Source organism: Cygnus olor, chromosome 1, assembly GCF_009769625.2.
Source record: "Cygnus olor isolate bCygOlo1 chromosome 1, bCygOlo1.pri.v2, whole genome shotgun sequence".
Lineage (NCBI taxonomy): Eukaryota > Metazoa > Chordata > Aves > Anseriformes > Anatidae > Cygnus > Cygnus olor.
In genome coordinates this window covers 141,894,641-141,914,126 of record NC_049169.1, presented here as the reverse complement: position 1 = coordinate 141,914,126, position 19,486 = coordinate 141,894,641, and the positions used below count along the sequence as shown (strand labels likewise).

At 42.1% G+C, this 19,486-nt stretch overlaps 1 protein-coding gene across 1 annotated transcript in view; it reads right to left on the bottom strand.

The window, feature by feature from the left end:
* SLC9A2 (solute carrier family 9 member A2) overlaps window positions 1-17,583 on the bottom strand; it is a 33,601-nt gene extending 16,018 nt beyond the window's left edge. The window contains exons 1-3 of the mRNA XM_040536451.1: window positions 17,407-17,583; window positions 11,412-11,875; window positions 5,854-6,104 (exon numbers count right to left, since the gene is read on the bottom strand). Coding sequence (XP_040392385.1) covers window positions 5,854-6,104; window positions 11,412-11,875; window positions 17,407-17,548 — 857 coding nt within the window. The 5' untranslated portion in view covers window positions 17,549-17,583. The remainder of the gene's footprint in view (window positions 1-5,853; window positions 6,105-11,411; window positions 11,876-17,406) is intronic.
* Window positions 17,584-19,486: the final 1,903 nt, after the last annotated feature.

Here is a 19,486-nt window from a genome sequence, read left to right as displayed (position 1 = left end):
ACCAGTGCAAGATGAGTTGAGAAACAGCTGTCGTTCTTAGTTCTTTTACCTAAGGCAAGAGCATGTCTTCCCTCCCTGCAGCCATGTCCTTTCTGATTTCCCAGTTAAAAACAATATTATACACACCCATGTATTGATTCTGAGTCAAATGATATAGATTAAACCTAAAGAGTGAGAGAGAGGTCTATTTATGCTGTTTTTCTGAATATAGCCCACGAGGACTTATCCCATGGTTACTTGCCCCAGTACCACCAGCTTTCAGTTTATAAACACTATTTGCCAACACAGGGGATATCTCCTCCTACTGAAATGTCCACATTGCTCTCTCTCATGAAGGAAGAAGATCAAAAGTTTTCCAGACCCTCCTTGGAAAGAAGCTGAGGAATGTTTCCTGAAGTCTCATGCAGATTCCAGTGAAGAAAATCTAATTCTGTGTTCTCACTCCAAGCTGAGAGTCCCATCTCTGAACAACTCAGTTGTCCCTGACTGTAAGTGCAAACGGAAAAGAAGGCAAAGGGAAAGCTGAGAACAAGCCTACTGACTGGAATAAACATGTCTAGATTCTTTCTTCTAAAAGAAGGGATTAATTTTTTTTTTTTTAAATATCAGAATTAGTAGTAACTTCAAAAGGACCTCAGAATAAAAACTTTCTTAAAATTTTGCAAGAGGTTGTCCCTAACAGAGACTGAGGCTGTAGTTGAGGCTGGTAGACTCGGAAAACATTTCTTTAATTAAATAACTTAATTAAAATTAGTTTTGTCCAGAAGTTTCTTTCTCTTATGTGGAGCCAACATGACCCGTTTTGGAGGACAATGGCCACAATGTGATATGTAGTTCTAGATCTCTGACCCAACCAACACGTCCACAGCCCCAAAAGTGACTGGGAAGCATTAGGTCTGCCAGGTGAACCTGGGACATCACTGGGAGAGGGCACAGACTACTCCTCTTACCTCTGCTGAACAGTGCAGGCATATCAGGGTGAATAAAATCCAGGGAAGAGGGTCTGATATGGGGACAGATGCTTGTAGTGGCTTAGAAAGGTAAGTGGATATGTGTTAAAAGAACAGTGCACCTAACTTGGACTTCGCTCTGCATTTTTGTACAACTACACTCGGTGATACAGAGGCAGATCTAGTCTGCACGATACAAAATGGCCATTTCTATCCAAGCACTAGCTCCATCCCTAACCAAACCCCAAGACTGAGTAAAAGGAAAGCTTGATAAAAACCGTCCCAGGTCCTCACCTGCATTTAGTACGAACATAACGGTCAGCTCTCTCTCATTGTCAGCTGATTTCACCATGGTCTTGAACAGAAAGATCCTCTGTGGCCCAAGACTAGCATGCTCTCTGGGAAGCAGCTTTCGTCATGGCTACATGGGATCCAGCACAAATGAACCGATGCAGATTTCATGAGTATGCAACCTTCCTCCTTGCAACTTTCAGTTGTTTATGTAACATTTCTAGTTTAAGCATGACTAGGACAACCGAGGTCCTGCATTTTTGCCAGCACAGACTGTGATGCAGATGCTCTTCACAGCTCTCCTCCTCGTTCTGATTTTACAGTTACCCAAACTAGGGACTTGTGAGAGATCCCACATTACACATGCCTGCACATCTCAGGAAGAAAGTGGGAGAGGACCTGGGCCATGAATGATTTTGTCCTGACATGGAGTGATGACTTGGCCAGGACACACACCCAAGCCTGGGAGCTGGCAAACGTTGCCAGGTTCTTCAGTTTACAGGTGACCAACCTCTAAAGTATATGTGAAGAAGGGTCTCAATTCTACTTATCACATTCACTCTCCAGAACTCTCATATTCAGGGTCAAGTCAGCTGTTGTCAAGCCACAGACTGCACTGATAGACCTACAGATATCTCAGGTTATGTCACAGCCCATGACAGCTCTCCTGTGAATGCACAGCTCATCTGCCCAGGTATAGCAATTCGGTCACATCGTCACCACCTCCAATCGATTGTACACACAGCAGAGACGGCACTGGTGCAAATGCAGGGGCAGAAGGGGCAATCTAGTAAGAATGCCGTGGGCAGGCTGCAAAACAGACCCTTATAGACACACAGGCTTTTCAGGGTCTCAAAGCTGCAGCTTACTGCCTGACGCATTATGGCTGTCAGGTCTGCCTCAAAGACAAAATGAAACACTCAGTGCTATTTATTACCCTCTTAAAATAAATAGTTTTTGTGATTATAGTAATTTAGGAAAGCCCTGTAGCTTGGGGAGTGAGGAAGCATACACTGGACACAGTTTGTTTTTGGATCCTGAGGTAATGGAGACACTGTAAATAGATGTCTGATAAGAATCTGCCACCAGATTAATCGTGATCTTTACAAGGTGTAATTTAAAACACCTACCATGTTTAACCACCACAAGAATTTAAAGGGACTACACTCCTATATAAAATATCCTTTTCAGTCACATTTTGCATTCATCCAATTAGTGTCATCAGCTGAGTTGATTCACTCTTATTCTTCAGATAAATGCTGTTCCACTGCAAATCATTGTTTATTTTATGAATCTGGTATCTCTTCAGAATATTTATCTACATTAGAAAAAAAAATCCAATTGAAGTCTCTTCAATTTGAAAATGGTATGGAGATAAAGTTTTAGAATTCAATATAAAATCAAATCCTTTAAGATTCAATATAAAAGCAAATCCTTTAAATTTTTATTAAGATTTTATGTAGATCACTATAAGATGTTTTTCATAGACTAAATTTTTACTGTCACCCTGATCAAATGAAAAGCTTAGGTGTGTTTTATTTTACATTTCTTATCCTCACACATTACTTCTAGCTTCCATTTCTGTGACCTACAGTAGTTGTCTTCATCAAGAAAAGGAGGGAAAAAACAGTTAATTGCAATTAACCTGCAGCTTTCTGTGCCTCTGAAGAATAGAAATTCTCCTGCACAAACAGTAGAGTTTCTGTCATGACTGAAATAAACTAGGCCACTGGGTTCAATCCTCATGTTTCCTTGACCTACTAAATTTACAGTAGTTTCAATGTTTGTTCCTTTCAGACTGCTAATTCACTGTTGAAAAAAAAAAAAAAGTTCTGCTGCTTCACAGCCGTTATAAGAAATTAGTAAGCAGCAAAAGCAGCAAATGCAGTATTATAATTACAAATAGAATCAAGCAGATAACATTCAGATTCACATCTGTATTTTTCACACCTGTGAATCTGACTCAAGCCAGGCTCTAATTACAGGAGGGCCTCCTTCCTCTCTTTCTGGAGAGGACTTTCACACAGCAGCTGGCAGGGAGGTGATTCAGTCCCAGAGCTATTTCAGCTGAGTAACCCAGTGCAGGGTTTTCACATGGATGCTTCACGAATCATTTGTCCCCAGGGTGAATACACAGACTTATCAGGGGAGGGACAAGAGGGCACCTCTTACTCCCCTCTGCTCCTTTGGCAGCAAAATTTCTACTTACACAGAAAGGAGGCACTCTGTGTGTCATAATATTTATGTAAAAATCTTATTAATGCAATAACACTGCACGTTCCTGCTTATGTCCTGTGCCTGAAGTGTGGCACAGTGCGTACCTGCAAGGCTTTGTGGAGTATCTTTAAGAACCTGGTTATGAAGGAAGAGGGAATCAATAGTTCAGCAGACTCAAGCAAATATAGATCTTTCCCTGTGAGCTGAACTGCAAATGGCCACAGAATCATGTAAGGACTGAACAAGCTGGGTTGTGAGGGGCACCCCAAGGTCATTTGGTCCAGCTGCTTGCTCAGAACAGGGCTGCCTTTGAAGTCAGAACAGAGTCATCGTGACAAGAAGCACTTGCTGCAAAACGTGGCAAGGGGCTCAGTACTGGTGCATACTGTGCTCTGACACAGGGCAAGAGATTCTCCCTAGCTCGGAGCCTAATGAAATGCAAAGAGCATGAGGTAAGATTTACTCCAAGGTGATGTGGGGATTACAGGAGCTGTAAGGCCCCCCTGCAGGGTGGGGGCACGTTATATGTCTCATGATAGCAGAGAGTCTACACCTCTGCAGAGAGCACTTCCTCCTTCCCACCTGTGCCACTGAGGTATCCAGCTCCCTCAGCTGATACAAATACAGCTCAGATACAAATACAGAGTCGAAACGCATATAGGACATTTTAAAGATAACTTGTTTTCTGTTGTGTTGTTGGAGGGAAACAAACAAACAAACAAACAAATAATCCTCAATGTTTCCTCTACTGTTTTGCACCCACTCAGAGGATGCCATTATAAAAATAAAATAAAATAATAGAATAGAATAGAATAAAAACAAATAGTTTACTTGTGCCATGTGAAGCAATGGTGTGCTGGTTCCAGGCACTGGCATACACCAGTTCCACTTACCCACCAGCAGACCCATGGTGCTCTTTCCATTTTATCCTGGATGCAGAATGTCCAATTCAGTATTTTCATGCACACTGATACATTTTTTTTCCATGCACAGTTTAGCCACACATTTTTAGTTTAGAAGCCCTTTAAGTATCTGATCATAGGATGTCAAGGACATTTGACTTAAGAAGTGGAGGAAACTAGAAACCACACAAATGCTATGAATAGAAGCTAGGGAAAGAGATGGCTCATTTATGAACTCGGTCAAAGTGGATGCATATGTTACTTTATTTAGGCTCATATCAGAGAAAGAAACCCATGTAATCTTTACATCTTTACTTATATTAAAGTACTAACCCTTCTCGTTTCATGGCGTATTTCTATTTTTATACTACTGAAATCATCAGCTACAAGTTTCCTTGTAAATTGCTTCCTGGCCCCGGAAAACCTTATACTGACAGGACTACAATATCAAACCTATCTTCACTTTCTTAAAGCATAATCATCAAATGAGGTATTATCAAGTATCAGTGGTACTCAGAAGTAACATATGAGCTTTCAAAAAAAGCTATGCTTCTAATGCCTGAATGACTCACATTTGCCACTAGAACAATACAAAGTCATTAAGGAAGGTCAGCCTTTAAAAATATTACTTGGAACCAAAGAAAACCATATATCAGATGTCATAAAGGCTCTTTCTAAAGTTGAGGTTGCTAAAGTATAAACAGCACTAAGTGAGAGTCCGTGCTCTATCTTTACTGAAGCCCAGGAGTGAAAACCCAAGGAGGGAAAATATTTTTATGTGTTAGCAGTGGGAAGAATAATATTTTTTTGTACATAATGATGTACGCAGACAGCCTTGTAATACACAGGCACATGTATGAATATATTAAACTAAAGTGTTATACTACCATAGGACTAGATTCTGCAAATCCTACACTCATCCAATCCCTACTGTACTTGTAATCCAGCAGGAGTTTGCCTGGATGATACATGCATTGTCTTCATTGAATGGCATTTACTGGCTGCTCACATGACTGTGTGAAGATGCAGTTTCACAATACATTGGCATCAGCAGCGAAGCCAGCTCATGAGGTTCGCAGCCACCACTCCCACTCCCTGCCGGCCACTGCTGCCCCCACGTCACTCTGTGCCACCCCTGAGCCATGCCTTTGTGACTGGTGGCAGGGTCATATGAGGACTTGGGTCACCAACCGATCTGGGTTATGAATAACCCCACCAAAAATACAAGGGATTATTTTTAACTTGGAACGTTTCAAAGATATGGTTTATGGTGTGATGCCACGGGCAGTTTTAGTGACACAGCTGGTGTGGTGGCAAGCTGAGACAATGGGATGGAAGCAGGAGGGGAGAGGCCGGAAATCCTCAAGCCAGCTTTGCTGCCATGCACAGTGGAATGAGGCCATATGGCAGAGTTTGCAAAATCTGGTCCTCTCTGCAGTTCCCTTTGGCATTCTTATTTGGGTGCTATAATTACTGAAGGTTGGGGTACTTACGCCATGATGCCCGAGAGATGAAACATTTCAGCTGTTATGTATGACAAGTAACTGTACAGGAAGACAAAGAGTGGCTCAATCACTCGGATTTTATGGGTGAAACGGGTGGTAAAGGCTGCTACAAATCCCAAAAGGATTCCAATCAATACTCCACCGATCCCCACTATAAAGAAGTTAGCAATTCCAGCGAATACATCAATAACCTTAATTGTGCGCATCTGGCAGAAAGACTTGAACAAATTGTACAGGACCTATGAGAAAAAGAAAAAAGCACATCATGTTTCTGAATTCTTCTTAATTTCCTTTTGTGTTATCATATTCCTCTGATTCAATGCTGGACTTTGTATTTCTCTATCTTGAACACACTTTTGAGATATGCTGCTGTTTACTTCTGACATATTACTTGTCCTCCACAAATATCAGGGAGATATACGAAGAAGGGTAAATATAATTATTCCCATTTTTGCAAATGGAGACAAAAGACTGCACTGTCTCAACTGACATCATTCTGCAGGCCAGGAGCATAGTCATGATTGGACTCCTTACCTGGCTGATTCAAAGACCTGTCCAAAGCTTCACTTAAATTTTCTTTAAACTCATTCATTTGCAGAGCTTCTAATTTCCCCTCAAATGGCTATTTCAGATTTTCCCCAGAAGCAAAGAAATAAAAAAGGAGGAAAAAATACAGCTTCATAATTGGTGAAAATTCATGTTATTTTCAACCGTGTTTGAGCTACATAGGACACCAAGAGCTGCAGCACTGAATTAGACCATAGATCTGTCTGGCATGGGGGAGATGGACTGTGACCACCCCAAAGATCACAAGAAACATAGCATCCATGAAGTGGTCTTTCTCTACTAACCATTAGGAATCCAATGATTTAAAGACTTTTCAAATTTGAGATTATTTCTAGAGATTTGGATTTAATTCCCATTAGAAGACCTCTTAACATGTATTTGCCCAGTTTCGTTTTCAAAGTTTTTACAGCAGTCCTCCTAAACAAATGAGGTCAATGAGATTTTTATATTTTCTTGGCCAGAAATCTTTTTTGTTCTACGCAGGAAACAGAATGATATAAAGTCCAAATTTCTCTAACATTCAGTATGCTAGTTACTACTTAAAAGACAACAACGGAATCAGTCACTCCTAAAGAAATATTAAACGGTCTCCCCTCTTGCAGATTCATTGTATGTGTGCTTCCAGCCATGCGATACCATGATGGCTATGTGCTCTCCTTGCCCAGCCCAAAGCTTGGTCCTACTCCTATTACAGAATGCATCTAAGCCAGAAGTGTAAACTGGGGTCACAGGTTAAGCCACCTTGGTCATAACAAACACCAGGCTAGGCAGCTTGGACAGTTTATAGGAGTTAAACCTCTGCTTTCTTTCTGGGCTTCTTAGTAGACCAGACAGGTTTCTCTATCAGAAATGCTATTTGAGAGAACAATGTTTTATCAGTACTTGCATTGTGCCAACAATGTAGGTATTTGAATACTGGGAGGGATTTGTCACCTTTGCAGTCTTGTTCTCTCTCACATGACAGAAAGAAAGTTGTACAGCTCTTCTTGGCCAAAATTTGAGAGGTCTTACACAGGTAAAAGTCCTCACTAAAGACTAATGCGAAGACATGGGCTATTAGGGGTCCTTTAGGCTAAGTGAAAGGAAAGAACTGAAAAAGAAAAGAAAAAAATATATATTCCAGTGCAAGCATGAAAAAAAGAAGGTTAAATCAAACATAGCAGGGTCACCGGTAATTTCTGATTTTCATTACAAAGCAGCAAAAAGGGCAAGAGCAGGAGCACAAACTGTTCATTTCCTAAGAACGATACCCTCACGATGAGTCCACATGGGAGAAGTGTCATTTTTCACCTCGGCAAACCCATTCACCTTGCTGCTCTGAGGCAGACTACCAGCCTTTTTTTTGCCCTCTTCCTTGCTACTGTGTCCCGTGCAGAACAGGAAAGTAATGGCATATGCTCCTGTAGTTTTCAACCTGTTTTGATTTGTGGACCTTATGAATTTGCATGGAGAAAAGCATAACAGAATCAAGCCTCCTGACAATAGCAGTGCCTTTATTTTTTACCCTAAAAAAAAAAAAAAGAAAAAAAGACCTTCCAGTCCACTGATTCCCAGGGCTCTCCAAATCACAGGCTGAAGAAAAAATACTGCTGTTTTGTGTCAAGCAAGGAGAGGACTTTCCTTGAGCCATTTCTTGGTATTTGTGACTTGTGACCCAGGGTTGTGTTATTCTTCAAGACATTTACAGAATTTCACCTTGTAGAATAGTCTAGTCCCTTCGTATGTATTATGGAAGATGACTATTTTCTTTAAGTGGTGTCAAATTGTTCTACATTTTCAAAACTAACTATATAAATATATGTATATGTATGGCAAGTCTCTGAGGTAAGGCCACTGAGAGCCACTTGTAAAGAAGCATGTAATTGTGACCTCCTCATGCAACAGCCTTTTCATAACATCGCCTCATCTTCACAGCGAAGTACTCACACTGCAAATCGAACGGAGCCTGGTTCCATCAGACATCCCTACAAATCTTGAGTCTGTTGCCAGAAGTCATTTGAAAGAAGAAAAGCAATGCTCATGGTTCAAAACCAGACTGCCGTGCTAGAAGCAGCAGCTAGGACTATGGAATCTCACGAATACAATTTCGATCTCGTCCTTATTGTTCTTTATCTGCACTACTGTACATGAGATCATAATCAGGTTCAGTTCCCTTTTACTCTACAGGTAGTTCAGTTTTACAGCTCTCTTTAAGCTTTCAGGTGAGTTAAACAACAGCAACACTAGACACATTTTGCAATGCTTTTGGTATGAGAACAGGTTTTTTTCAAGTTCAAGATTTGCATTTACTCAACATCCCTTAGCTGAACTCGCTGAAGGTTGCAACAAATAATATCAGTCACCAATCCTTTCTTAATCATGTCTCAGAGCATCTCTGCTCCTCCTAGACGCTAATTGCTTATTTTCATCAGTTCTCAGTTATTAGTTTTTAATTCTGAAATTACTTTAAAGCACTCTAAAATAATGTTTTCAGTAGAGGCAGAATACAGAGTACTGCTGCAATGTTTTCTAACAAGGGAATAATATTATTGCAATGACACTAGCTCCGTCTCTGTGATTTTAAGCCCAGGACTGAAATTTGAACTGCTAACACTCAGCTTCACCTGTGATCTTGCCATTTAGTTTTATCATGGTAGTTGTCACTGACCCAGGAGGCTGGTAAAGCACCAACCCCGAATGAGAAGCACTACAGCTGACTGGCAAACATTGCCTTCAGCCAAATTCAAGCTCAGAAATTCCACCAGCAGGATAAATGGATCATCCAAATGCACAGGCCTATCGTGAAACCTACCAGGGATGCAAGATCATCTGAGAAGCACAGCCGAGCTGAGATTCCTAACAAAACAAAATCTTTTATTAGGAGCAGCCTGGCAGTGCAAGCAGGTTAGCAGGAAGAAGGGCTTAAAGTATTTAGAAAGCATGGTTACTGAAGTCACACTGTACTGCACTGCCTGTCTGTGTAGCCCCCGGGTTTTGTGGTACTTTTGTGGTTTAGTGGCTGGTGTCTGCAGGCAGGAATTGGGCAGTCCACACTGATGGCCAGCCCAACTTCAACATCCCTCCCACCCCATCCCCACATCCCACTGAAGGCACCCATGCTACCCTGACCACACTGCAGCAAGAACTACTCTGGCAGCACTGCCGTGGGGACAGAAGGCAAAGTCCACTAAGCACACCCCACAGAGAACTCATGCGATGGCCTGGGTCATGTTTTAAGTCTAAGCACATGATTGCAGGTGTGCAAAACCATAACAGGGAGCCATTAGCAGACCAGTGCTTAGCATGCAGAAACCACCTGGTCTGCTGCCAAGTACCACCTCTAAATAATAGCTGGGAAGTAAGACCGAACACACTCCAAATCCCTTTCACTCTCTCATGAATATATGCATGGCCAGTGCCATATGCCCAGTTGGCCCTACAGGCTCCTCAGAGTAGCTCCCCCTGTGCTGGGGTGTTTGGGAAGGCAGTGCGTGAGAAAGGACCCTAAAGAAGGCTATAATGATGCCTACAGGAAAGCTGCAAATCATGGTTATTTAATTGCCATGCCAGTGCCTATAAAAACGGTGCCTTGAAGTAATCTGCCATGTCACACACAAATACATCCGTCATCAGGATGCAGTGTTTTGCTAGCAAAACTGGATTAACCGCTGCTCCAGTGGAAATGCGATTGATTTTGTGACTGGAAAAAGCAATTTCAGTTGGAAAAAAAAATCAAGAAGAAAAACCTTTATATTAACATAAAAGTAGCCCTTTTTCCCCTTAAATAATAATAATATGGAAAGAATTCCCTTGCATGAGTGGTCATTAAGAGTGAATAGCAACAAGACACAGCCATGGCTAAACTGCCAGGTTATTTGAAACACGGTATTTACACCCACTGTTTTCCACGTCTGCTTTAGGTAACAGATTAGTCAGAACAGGCAGTTTCAGCTGTAAGCTAATGCAAAAATTTAGGCTCTAAGGCAAGGCCATGCAAGGGGATGTGATTCAGCTGACTGGATAGCAGCAGAGTCAGGTAAAACATGAAGCCTAGGAGAACAAAACCATATGGGCACACAAGAAACAATTGGTATCAAGGCTCAGATTAAATATTTGAGAAATGCATGTGTTAAGCAGATGAGGCAAAGTCCTAGAGAGGAAGAAAACCAAAGGACAGTTCTGCATGGAGTGTGACAGTAGATAAGATGCCAGTGACAGAGACAGGGATGGTGCAGACCCAATTCATGTACATTCATGATCCTTCTGGAATATAAAAAAAATAAAATAAAATGGATTTCCATTGCCAGGACATAGTTAACATGGGCAGGGTTTCAAGTTAGGCATGGCTAAATGGAAGTAATGTTCCAGACATGGTGTCATCAGGTACAAACGAGGGGCATTGGGGGTGTTAGCAGAATTTGCAGATTGCTGTCTTCAGGTCAGCACCACAAACCCAGTTCAGCTAGTTAATGATTAGAAACGGCTACCTCCGGGTGGCTGTCCTATCTCATCTGTAGCCTGGGAGAAACGTATAGGTGGTCTCAGTGCAGTTTCATCTGGACAGGCACACGCAAATGCCTACCATCAAGTGGATCCTGTGCCTGTGGTAGCTCAGTGACTGGCCCGTTCTCCCTGCGAACTTGCAGAGACACTCCACATTGGCCCTTTTCCCTCTCCCATCCAACGACATTTCTGCAGTTGAGGAAATCCTCCAGTTTAGGATTACGGAAGTAACAGAATTAAAAGATACAGAAACTAAAGAGGTCAGGTAGTAAAATCACTTGAGCAAATATGCTACCATTATGTGTTGCTCTGCTGTAGTCAGGCTATTGTAGTTTCTAAACATAAAGTTTAGAGAATTACATAAATGCATTAGCACTTACTGACTTCCCTCTTTTAGCAAACTGCAATAACCACACACATACAAGGAGATATAACACAGTGACATGCAAACAATCATTTATTATTTTTATCAACTCACCATTTACCAAGTAACTTACCACAGTTATAGCATCGTTCAGCAATGACTCTCCAAACACCAGGATGTAAAGCTGCTCATTGACATGAATATTTTCAAAAACAGCTAGCACTGCCACAGGATCCACAGCTGAAATGAGGCTGCCAAAGAGCAAATTCTGCAGCAATGTGATATCAGTCAAACCAAATGCACTGATCTGGCAAATTCCATAAAGTGAAATCCCAATGCCAATGGCATTCCAGAGTGTGCCTACCACGGCATACCAGAATATAGTACCGAAGTTCTCAAAGAAAAGACGAGTTGGCATAAAATATCCAGCGTCGAGTACAATCGGTGGTAAAAGATATAAGAAGAAAACATCACTGCTCATTACAGGTGGGGACTTCTCCTCCGCTCCAAAAATAATGCCACCAAGAAGCAATCCAACCAGAATAAGGAGGCAGCTTTCAGGTACTATTGAGGGCAACTTGTGGTAAAGATGAAAGCCTTCAAAGGAAATTCAAACACAAGAAAGTGAAATAGTTACTTGCACAGAATCCAAGACTATTCCGGATTCTGTTATCTTAGTCTCTATAGTAAACAAACAGCAATTGCAGGGCAAGTTCATTTTCATTGCAAAGACTGAAATGGACCACTACAACAGGTGAATGTAAATTTGTGAGCTACAGCAGTTAATTCAGTTAATTTGGTGGAGAATCAATTTAATAGCTAGATTTTCAAGCTAATAGAACAACTATTGCCCTGATTGTGAAATTGTTTTTTTGTTTGTTTGTTTGTTTGTTTTTTACATAAAGTGGAATACCCCAGAAATATGATCCAAAGACTTCTACAGGGCAAATTACATCTGAGAGGAAAAAAAAAAAAAAAATCAAAGTAACCACACCTTCCTCCATGCACAGCTTCACAAAGAAGCTTAAGAAACACACTCATTTTATTTTTAGGTGTGTTTTAGGGTCTCAGAGCTAGGGGAACTAGCACATTTGACCTGCATTCACTCACCCACGGTCACTTCATTAGAGACTATGAGGAGCACTCCAAGACACATTCTTTTAACTTTAGTGGAGCCTTCAAATTAATTTCACACACACAAAAAAAAAAAACATGTGTTTTTCATGAAGTGACAATAAATTGCAACCTGTACTATTATTCTCATTCTTCTCTGTTATATGAATTATGGTAGTGTCAAGAGTCTCTCATAAGCAGACTGTGCAGAGTACTGAAAAAAAAAAAAAAAAAAGAATTAAAAAATTCTGAATGACGACTTAAAGACTGACTGTTCCATAGCTCACTAAAATTCTCAAAGCCAAATAGTTTTGATTTAAAGATTCTGATTACTTTTAGAAGTTGATTACTGTAGAGGTGATTTTTTCATTTATTTGTGTGTGTGTATGCGTGTGTGTGTGATGAATGGGAGATGTTCCAAAGGAACTTACTTTGGCCAATCTAATGGAATGGTCAACCGTATGCACCAAGGTCACATTCCAGGTCCTGGCGATACCAATCTTTTCCAGGCTCCTCCTTATCTATATTTGGCCCACATAATTATACAGAAAACTATCCACACCCACAAGATCCTACAATTCTTGCCTAACTAAAAAGCATTTAAATTATTTTAAATGAGAGCTGCACGGAAACACTGGGTGTGGTAATAACGGGCATCTATTTCAGTAAAACTATTTCAGTAAAAATCACACCTGTAGTCGAAACAGTTAAACTAGTGCAAACTTGGAAAAGTTCACATCTAGTTTACCAGTTCCAGGTTTCTGTATCTTGTGACACTGATTTTGTTAATTCCCCTCTCATCATAGATTTTTTCCAGGTTAAAAAAAAAAAAAAAAGCCTGAGTTTATAGTTAGGAAAAACAAGTGGTTAAGAAGGACTAAGGGGGGAGCTGTTTTAATCTACAGAATTTTACTTACATATTCAATAACTGTTAAAGCTACTTTTAAAAACGAGCAACTCAAACTTCTTTTTTTTTTTTTTTCCCTCTCTGGATGAATACAGTTTTTAAAAATTAGAAACACAGCCTATGTGATGTGTCAGAAGGACTGCCAAATTCACTATCGTTCCTCGAAACAGGAATCACCAATATCCAGTCTATCGCACGGGCAGAATAGGTAATGACCCTGGAGACACAAGAATTGCCTTCTGGACACTTGACTCTTCACCTTTCAGCTACTTCCACTTAAACATTTTATGGTTTGCCTTAGTTTCTGCAGTGGCAGGATGCCAAAATTTCTATTGCAGTGATTGAAGTTTCTCCTGGCTAAGTAGGTTTTGCTAGAAGAAAAGTTTTTAAAAGTCTTCTAAAAGTATCTTCAATAATTTTCTAAATAAAAATTGAAAAGAAGAGAATTTGTATAAATACTGCTTTCAATGAAAAACAAACAAACAAAAAACTCCCAGCCACTTCTAACACAAAGGCAATGAAATGTCTATTATGAATACAACTTTTTTTTTTTCCCTTTACAAGTCACTGTTTGGAAAGCTCATGTCTTCTCAGAGCTTTTGGGACTCTACCTCATCCTTGAAGGTAACATAAGGGCTCCTTATGTTTACTATACTTAACTATGTTAAATGTGCTTTTTATCCATGTAAGCCACATCAAAACTCCTAAAAGACTACCTGCCTCCGTGAAAGGCATTCACAGGTGATCTCAGGAACAAGCTGTGGTTCCCCACTTACGGGCAGATAGCCAGGAGATGGCATCCAGTGCACACCAACTCAGGCACAGCTGTCCTGCAGGATGAGGGACATCTTCCCTGCTCTGACAGATCCACAGCCATGTTGCCCGCAGTGTCCTGGGAGCAGATCCCCAGCAGCACATGACTATTTGGCCCTTTATGCTGAACCCAGGACCATAGCTACTTTCTCCTCCTCTAACCCTGCTTGTTTTTGGACTCCTGACTATGCAGTGGAAGCATGGAAGATGTTTGCCCTCAGGCCATTGGGCATTGCCTAAAGTGCAAGTTCAATATTCTTCAAAATGGAAGTCCTTAGAGCCCTGGTTTCCCACTTCTTGGGTGAAATCCAATGCTTTCTGATGCTGAAAATGCTATTGAGACATGTACTTATGATTATGTGTGAGTTTTCCAAGGGCACTCTGAGTTCAGGTGCTGAACAGTTTAAACCTTTTTTCAGGAAAGAAGTGTTGGAAGGATATCAGCTCGGTTCCCAGAAGCAGCACTTCTAATCATGTATTTGTGATTAAATGTAGTAATGGGAATCTGGACGAGTTAGAGAACATTCTGTAAGTTTAGAGGCATAGGAATTCAGCAAAACTGGGCAGTAAGCACATGAGCCTCACTGCCTAGGCACCACAGCATGCTTGGGGTGCACCGGATACCACCTAAAGCACTGGCGGAGTCCACTGGTGGAGTCCATCAGCATGTTAGTAACATACCTCATTTGTGGTATCACCACGCAAGATAATAAATAACTAGAAGTAGCCAGAAATTAGCAATTCTGTTCAAGGCAATTTCTTACATTTCAAAACGTGCTCTTGTTTTATCTTGGAATATACACAGCCTGTTCCTAACTTCTTTGTGAAAATGTACTTCATCAAAACTTTTAAGTTCTGCCTGACTACTTCAAGTTTTCCTTTCTCATGCTACGTTTTGTGCTCTCTCTAAACCTAGTCTGCAGTGACAGGATCTGAAAAACCTTTCAGATCTGTAACAATAAGCACATCTTGGAATCTTTCTGCTTCGATGAAACTGCTCTTCTGCAAAATCACATTTGTTCAGAAAGGCTCCAACCAGGCAACAAGCAGGTGCTGCGATACAGTTGTCTTTGGGATCCTACACACACCGTGAGAGCTGTTATTAAATTTGGCCACATCTTCTGAGCTCCTTGCACCTGAGAAGAACTTAGGGCTCTGCTCATAAAGGTTTGCTGTTCAGCAGTGCCACGCGTAAGCGCTCAGTGCCTAGCCCCAGAAAGGAATTTGCGATGCCAGATTAAGCACCTAAGTTTCCTGGGCAGTGCGTGAGTCTCAAGGTGGCATGACACAGGCGAGATGCCTGTGCTGCCCAGCAGGAAATGCTGGAGAAAGGAATCTACGGGAGAGCAGCCTCTCTCACAGGCTCAGAGAGATGGGCTGAGAAACTCCTCTCCATCCCATTGAACTGAAATGGCCCAATCCTAGAAACACAGTAGGATGTGGCAGAGCCAACATTGCTGTGTCTCAGTGGTTAGAGAACTCTGCTGTCTGGGCTACCTATCAAAGAGGACACAAGCGAGTGCAAAATTAACATTGTGGGAATGTGGCTTAGGAGTGATGAGAGTCTGCGCTGGGCAGGTGTAGTGACCCGATCCAGTGGCTGGATAAGGGAGCGCAAAAGGAGCTCCGGCAGCAAGAACTGGATGTTCCTAATTCCTGTCCCGGAGTCAGGGCCCCTGCAGGTAGGCGTGGTGGAGCCGAGTGCTGCCACACCTAGGGCCTCCCTTGGATCCAGCCCTCATTGCTTAGTGCACACTCGTAACAGCAAGGATAACACCCTCGATTAGCCACATCGGCTTTCATTTGGTATAAATGAAAACATTTTTAAATTATAGGCATTTCTCCTCACTTATGCTCTCTGCATATTTATTTCACTGCAGTCAGCTTGGGAAATAAAAGTAGCCAAGTCTCCTTTTTTTTTACTTTTTAGGTGCCTATACACTAGCAAAATATCATGACAATTATAATGTACACAGTCCTGCAGAATCTATATATTATTATGTGCGTATGTGTTTACATGTTTCAAATGGATTGCCTGTAATCTTTAATAAAGCATAAACTTTTTTCATTAGTCTTAGATTATTCAAGAGTTCTTGCTGTATCTACACTCAGAAGCCAGAGCAATTTTGCAGTACTTAATCGGCTGAGATTAGTTCTGTACCGAACTCTGTATTTTCTGCCTATAACAGTTCATGATATATTTGAGAGGATCATATTTGAACTACAACCTGATTCTGCAAGTGCCTAATTATATACTCAAGGCTAAACAAGCATACTTAATGCATTAAGATACATGCAACCTTAACGGATGCAGCATATAATAAATCTGCGGAAAGTAATGAAGCTACAGCAAGTTACTGGGGTAGGGGATCAGGCCTCCAATTTCAACACTAACTGGGTGCTGGAGGTAAGCACAAATTTTTGGTTTTTCAGAATTTCAATTACCTGTCTTGCAATACATAAATAACGTGACATGGTCCATTTAAATGCCACAGGCAGAAGTCAAAGTTTTAAGTTGTATCAAACTGTTTCGTCAAAAGTGAGTGTGATTGGAGCTTTTACTGAAATCTGTGCTGCCAAGTCTGGCTTCTGATTTAAATAACCAGAGTATGAGCACACCTTTTTATTTGGCTCCCCCAGCTTTATCCCTGACGTTAAGGCTATCTTTTTGTTAAGAAGACACAGAGTTTATCATTTATAGTTTTAGTGATTTTTACATAGCTCTGTAGGACGCCTCTACCTGACATTCTTCACATTAGTATATTGCACTTATTCTTCTGCCCGGGCCATAGATAGTTCATTAAAAACATGCTATATAAACCTCACAAAACAGTCAAACTATGCAATACAAATAATTTCCACATGAGGGAATAAGTGGCCTTTCTCACTCATTCAGCGCTGCATTTTTCATCTTTCACGGGACACGAGTGAACGGTGGGAAAGCGCAATGAGAAGGCTTCCTCATAAATATTTGCTTTCCATCGATCTGTTGTTCTGCTAGGAAGCTGTCATTGTAGCCGGCGTTATTTTAAGAGAAAGCGCTCAAATGACAGCGGGGACGACCGAGGAAGGAAGGGGCTGAGTGAACTCCCGGCCCCGGCGCTTTCGGGGCCGGGGGGGCATCGCCCTTCTCCGCGACCCTTTTTCCAAGCCCGGTCCCTCCGGCTGTCACCACTGAGTCACGCCGGGATGTCCATGCCGCGGGAGCATCGCCAGCCCCGGGACCTCCGGGGAAAGAGGGAAGGGGAAAAGGGATGGGGTAGTGGTGAGGGGGTTGGTGGGGGGGGGGGCTCACCGATCTTGGCGAGGGACGCCAGCAGGATCCAGAGGGTGATCTCGAAGGGGATCTGCACGTGGGGGTAGTCCAGGGTGAAGACGTGCAGCCGCGTCTCCTCGGAGGCGGTGCCGCCGGGGCTCGGCGGGGTGCCGGCGCCCATCACCGTGCCGTCGGGCGTCGGGCTCCCCGCCGCCGCACTCGCCTCCGCCGCCCCCGCCGCCGCCAGCACCGCCAGCACCGGCACCAGCCGCAGCAGCAGCCGCGGCCCGCAGCGGCTCGTGGGGTCTCCGGCCCCGACGCCCCCTCCCATGGCGTCCCCCGCCGCCCCGCACCCGGCCCCGCCGCCGCTGCCCTACGGCCCCGCCGCCGCCACCATCCCGCCGCCGGCACCTGCCGCCGCCGCCGCCCCGCCGGCTCCGCCTCCTGCCGGGCACTGGCCGAGCCCCGGCACCCGGCTCCGCTCCCCCCCGCGCCGCCCCCTGCACGCCGGCGGGCCCTGCACGGGGGGAATGACAGGCAGGGAGTCGGGGGTAGGGGGGTGACGCGCTGTAGGCACCTGTGGGTACGCGCCTGGGTCGGTGTGCGTGCACCTCCACACACACCAGTGAGTGTATTTTAGTCGTACGTGCATTGAAGTCGCTCTGTGTCAATGTGCGTCTCTATAAATATACACACGTGTGAGCCCGTATACCTATATATCGCCGTTATCAACTACAGGAAAAGAGCTTCTGCCAAACACATCAGAGGAGACATTCTGTTCCGGCAAATTAAGAGTTAAATTCTGTTAATTGGGAGTTAAAAGAACGTACTCTGTATAAACGTACCTGTATAAATGGATACGTATATATACACATGTACCTACGTGTATACATATATACATTCTATATAATATATAACATATAATATATAACATATAATACATAACATATTATATATATGAACGTACATGTTATCTGCATGTTGCCCTATCAGACATATGGCAACATGCAGTATAACTATGTTTATGCATATACGCGTATATGTATGTGTATAAATACATACATATATATACATGCGTGTATTTATTGCCATTATCAAATGCAGGAAAGGGGCTTCTGCTAAATGCATAAGAGAAGACATTCTGTTCCTGCAAATTAAGAGTTAAATTCAGTTAATTTACAGTTAGAAGAACATACTCTGTATAAATATGTATATGTATAGGTACATATACACCTATATACATTTTATATAGTATATAGCAATATAATACATGAGGTATGTATATACGTATATACGTTCTATATAGTATATAACATATATATGAACGTATATGTTATCTTCATGTTGCCCCCATTAGACATTTGACAACACACAGTATAAATGTGTTTACACACACATATATATACATATGTGTATAAATACATACGTACATATATATATATATATGTGTGTTGCCGATACTGAACATGTCACTGGCAAAATGCTGTTCCTGCAGAAGGCACTGGAAATGTGTCACAGGTTTCAGCAAGGCTGGTATTCCTTCGCCTAATGCTGAGCACCGGCTTTCCATTTTTCCTGCAACAATAGAATCACGGTCATGGTTTACTCACAACTTCAGCACTTATGAGTAATATGGTATTCCAAAGCTCAAACTAATAAAATCTTTATGGCATGCCACTCCGCACACCTTTATGGAAAAGCATATCTTTCTTGACCTCAAATAAACCAAAAGCCAGCAGTGAGAGATTTCTTTTTGTTCCCCAAATGGCTAAAAGTAGCCAGTGGCTGTTGTTTCTATAGGGAGTTAAAGCTAAAGCTCCGAATCAATTAGCTGAGTATCTGTAGCTGTCATTTACCCCATAACCTGAAAACAGGTCACTACACCTATGACTTTAATGACAAATTCTTAAACATGATGCCAATTAAAATTTTTTCTTTGGTTTATGTACAAGGCAGCCAGGAGAACACATCTGAAATTCTAACCAGGGTACACACCATCTAGCCCTCTAGCTGCATGGGGTATCTTCACAAGCGTTTTTCTTTGTTATATTATATTCCTTGAAATGAGGGAAATGGATATTGCCAATTCTGAGGACAATTCCTTTATATAGAAAAAGAA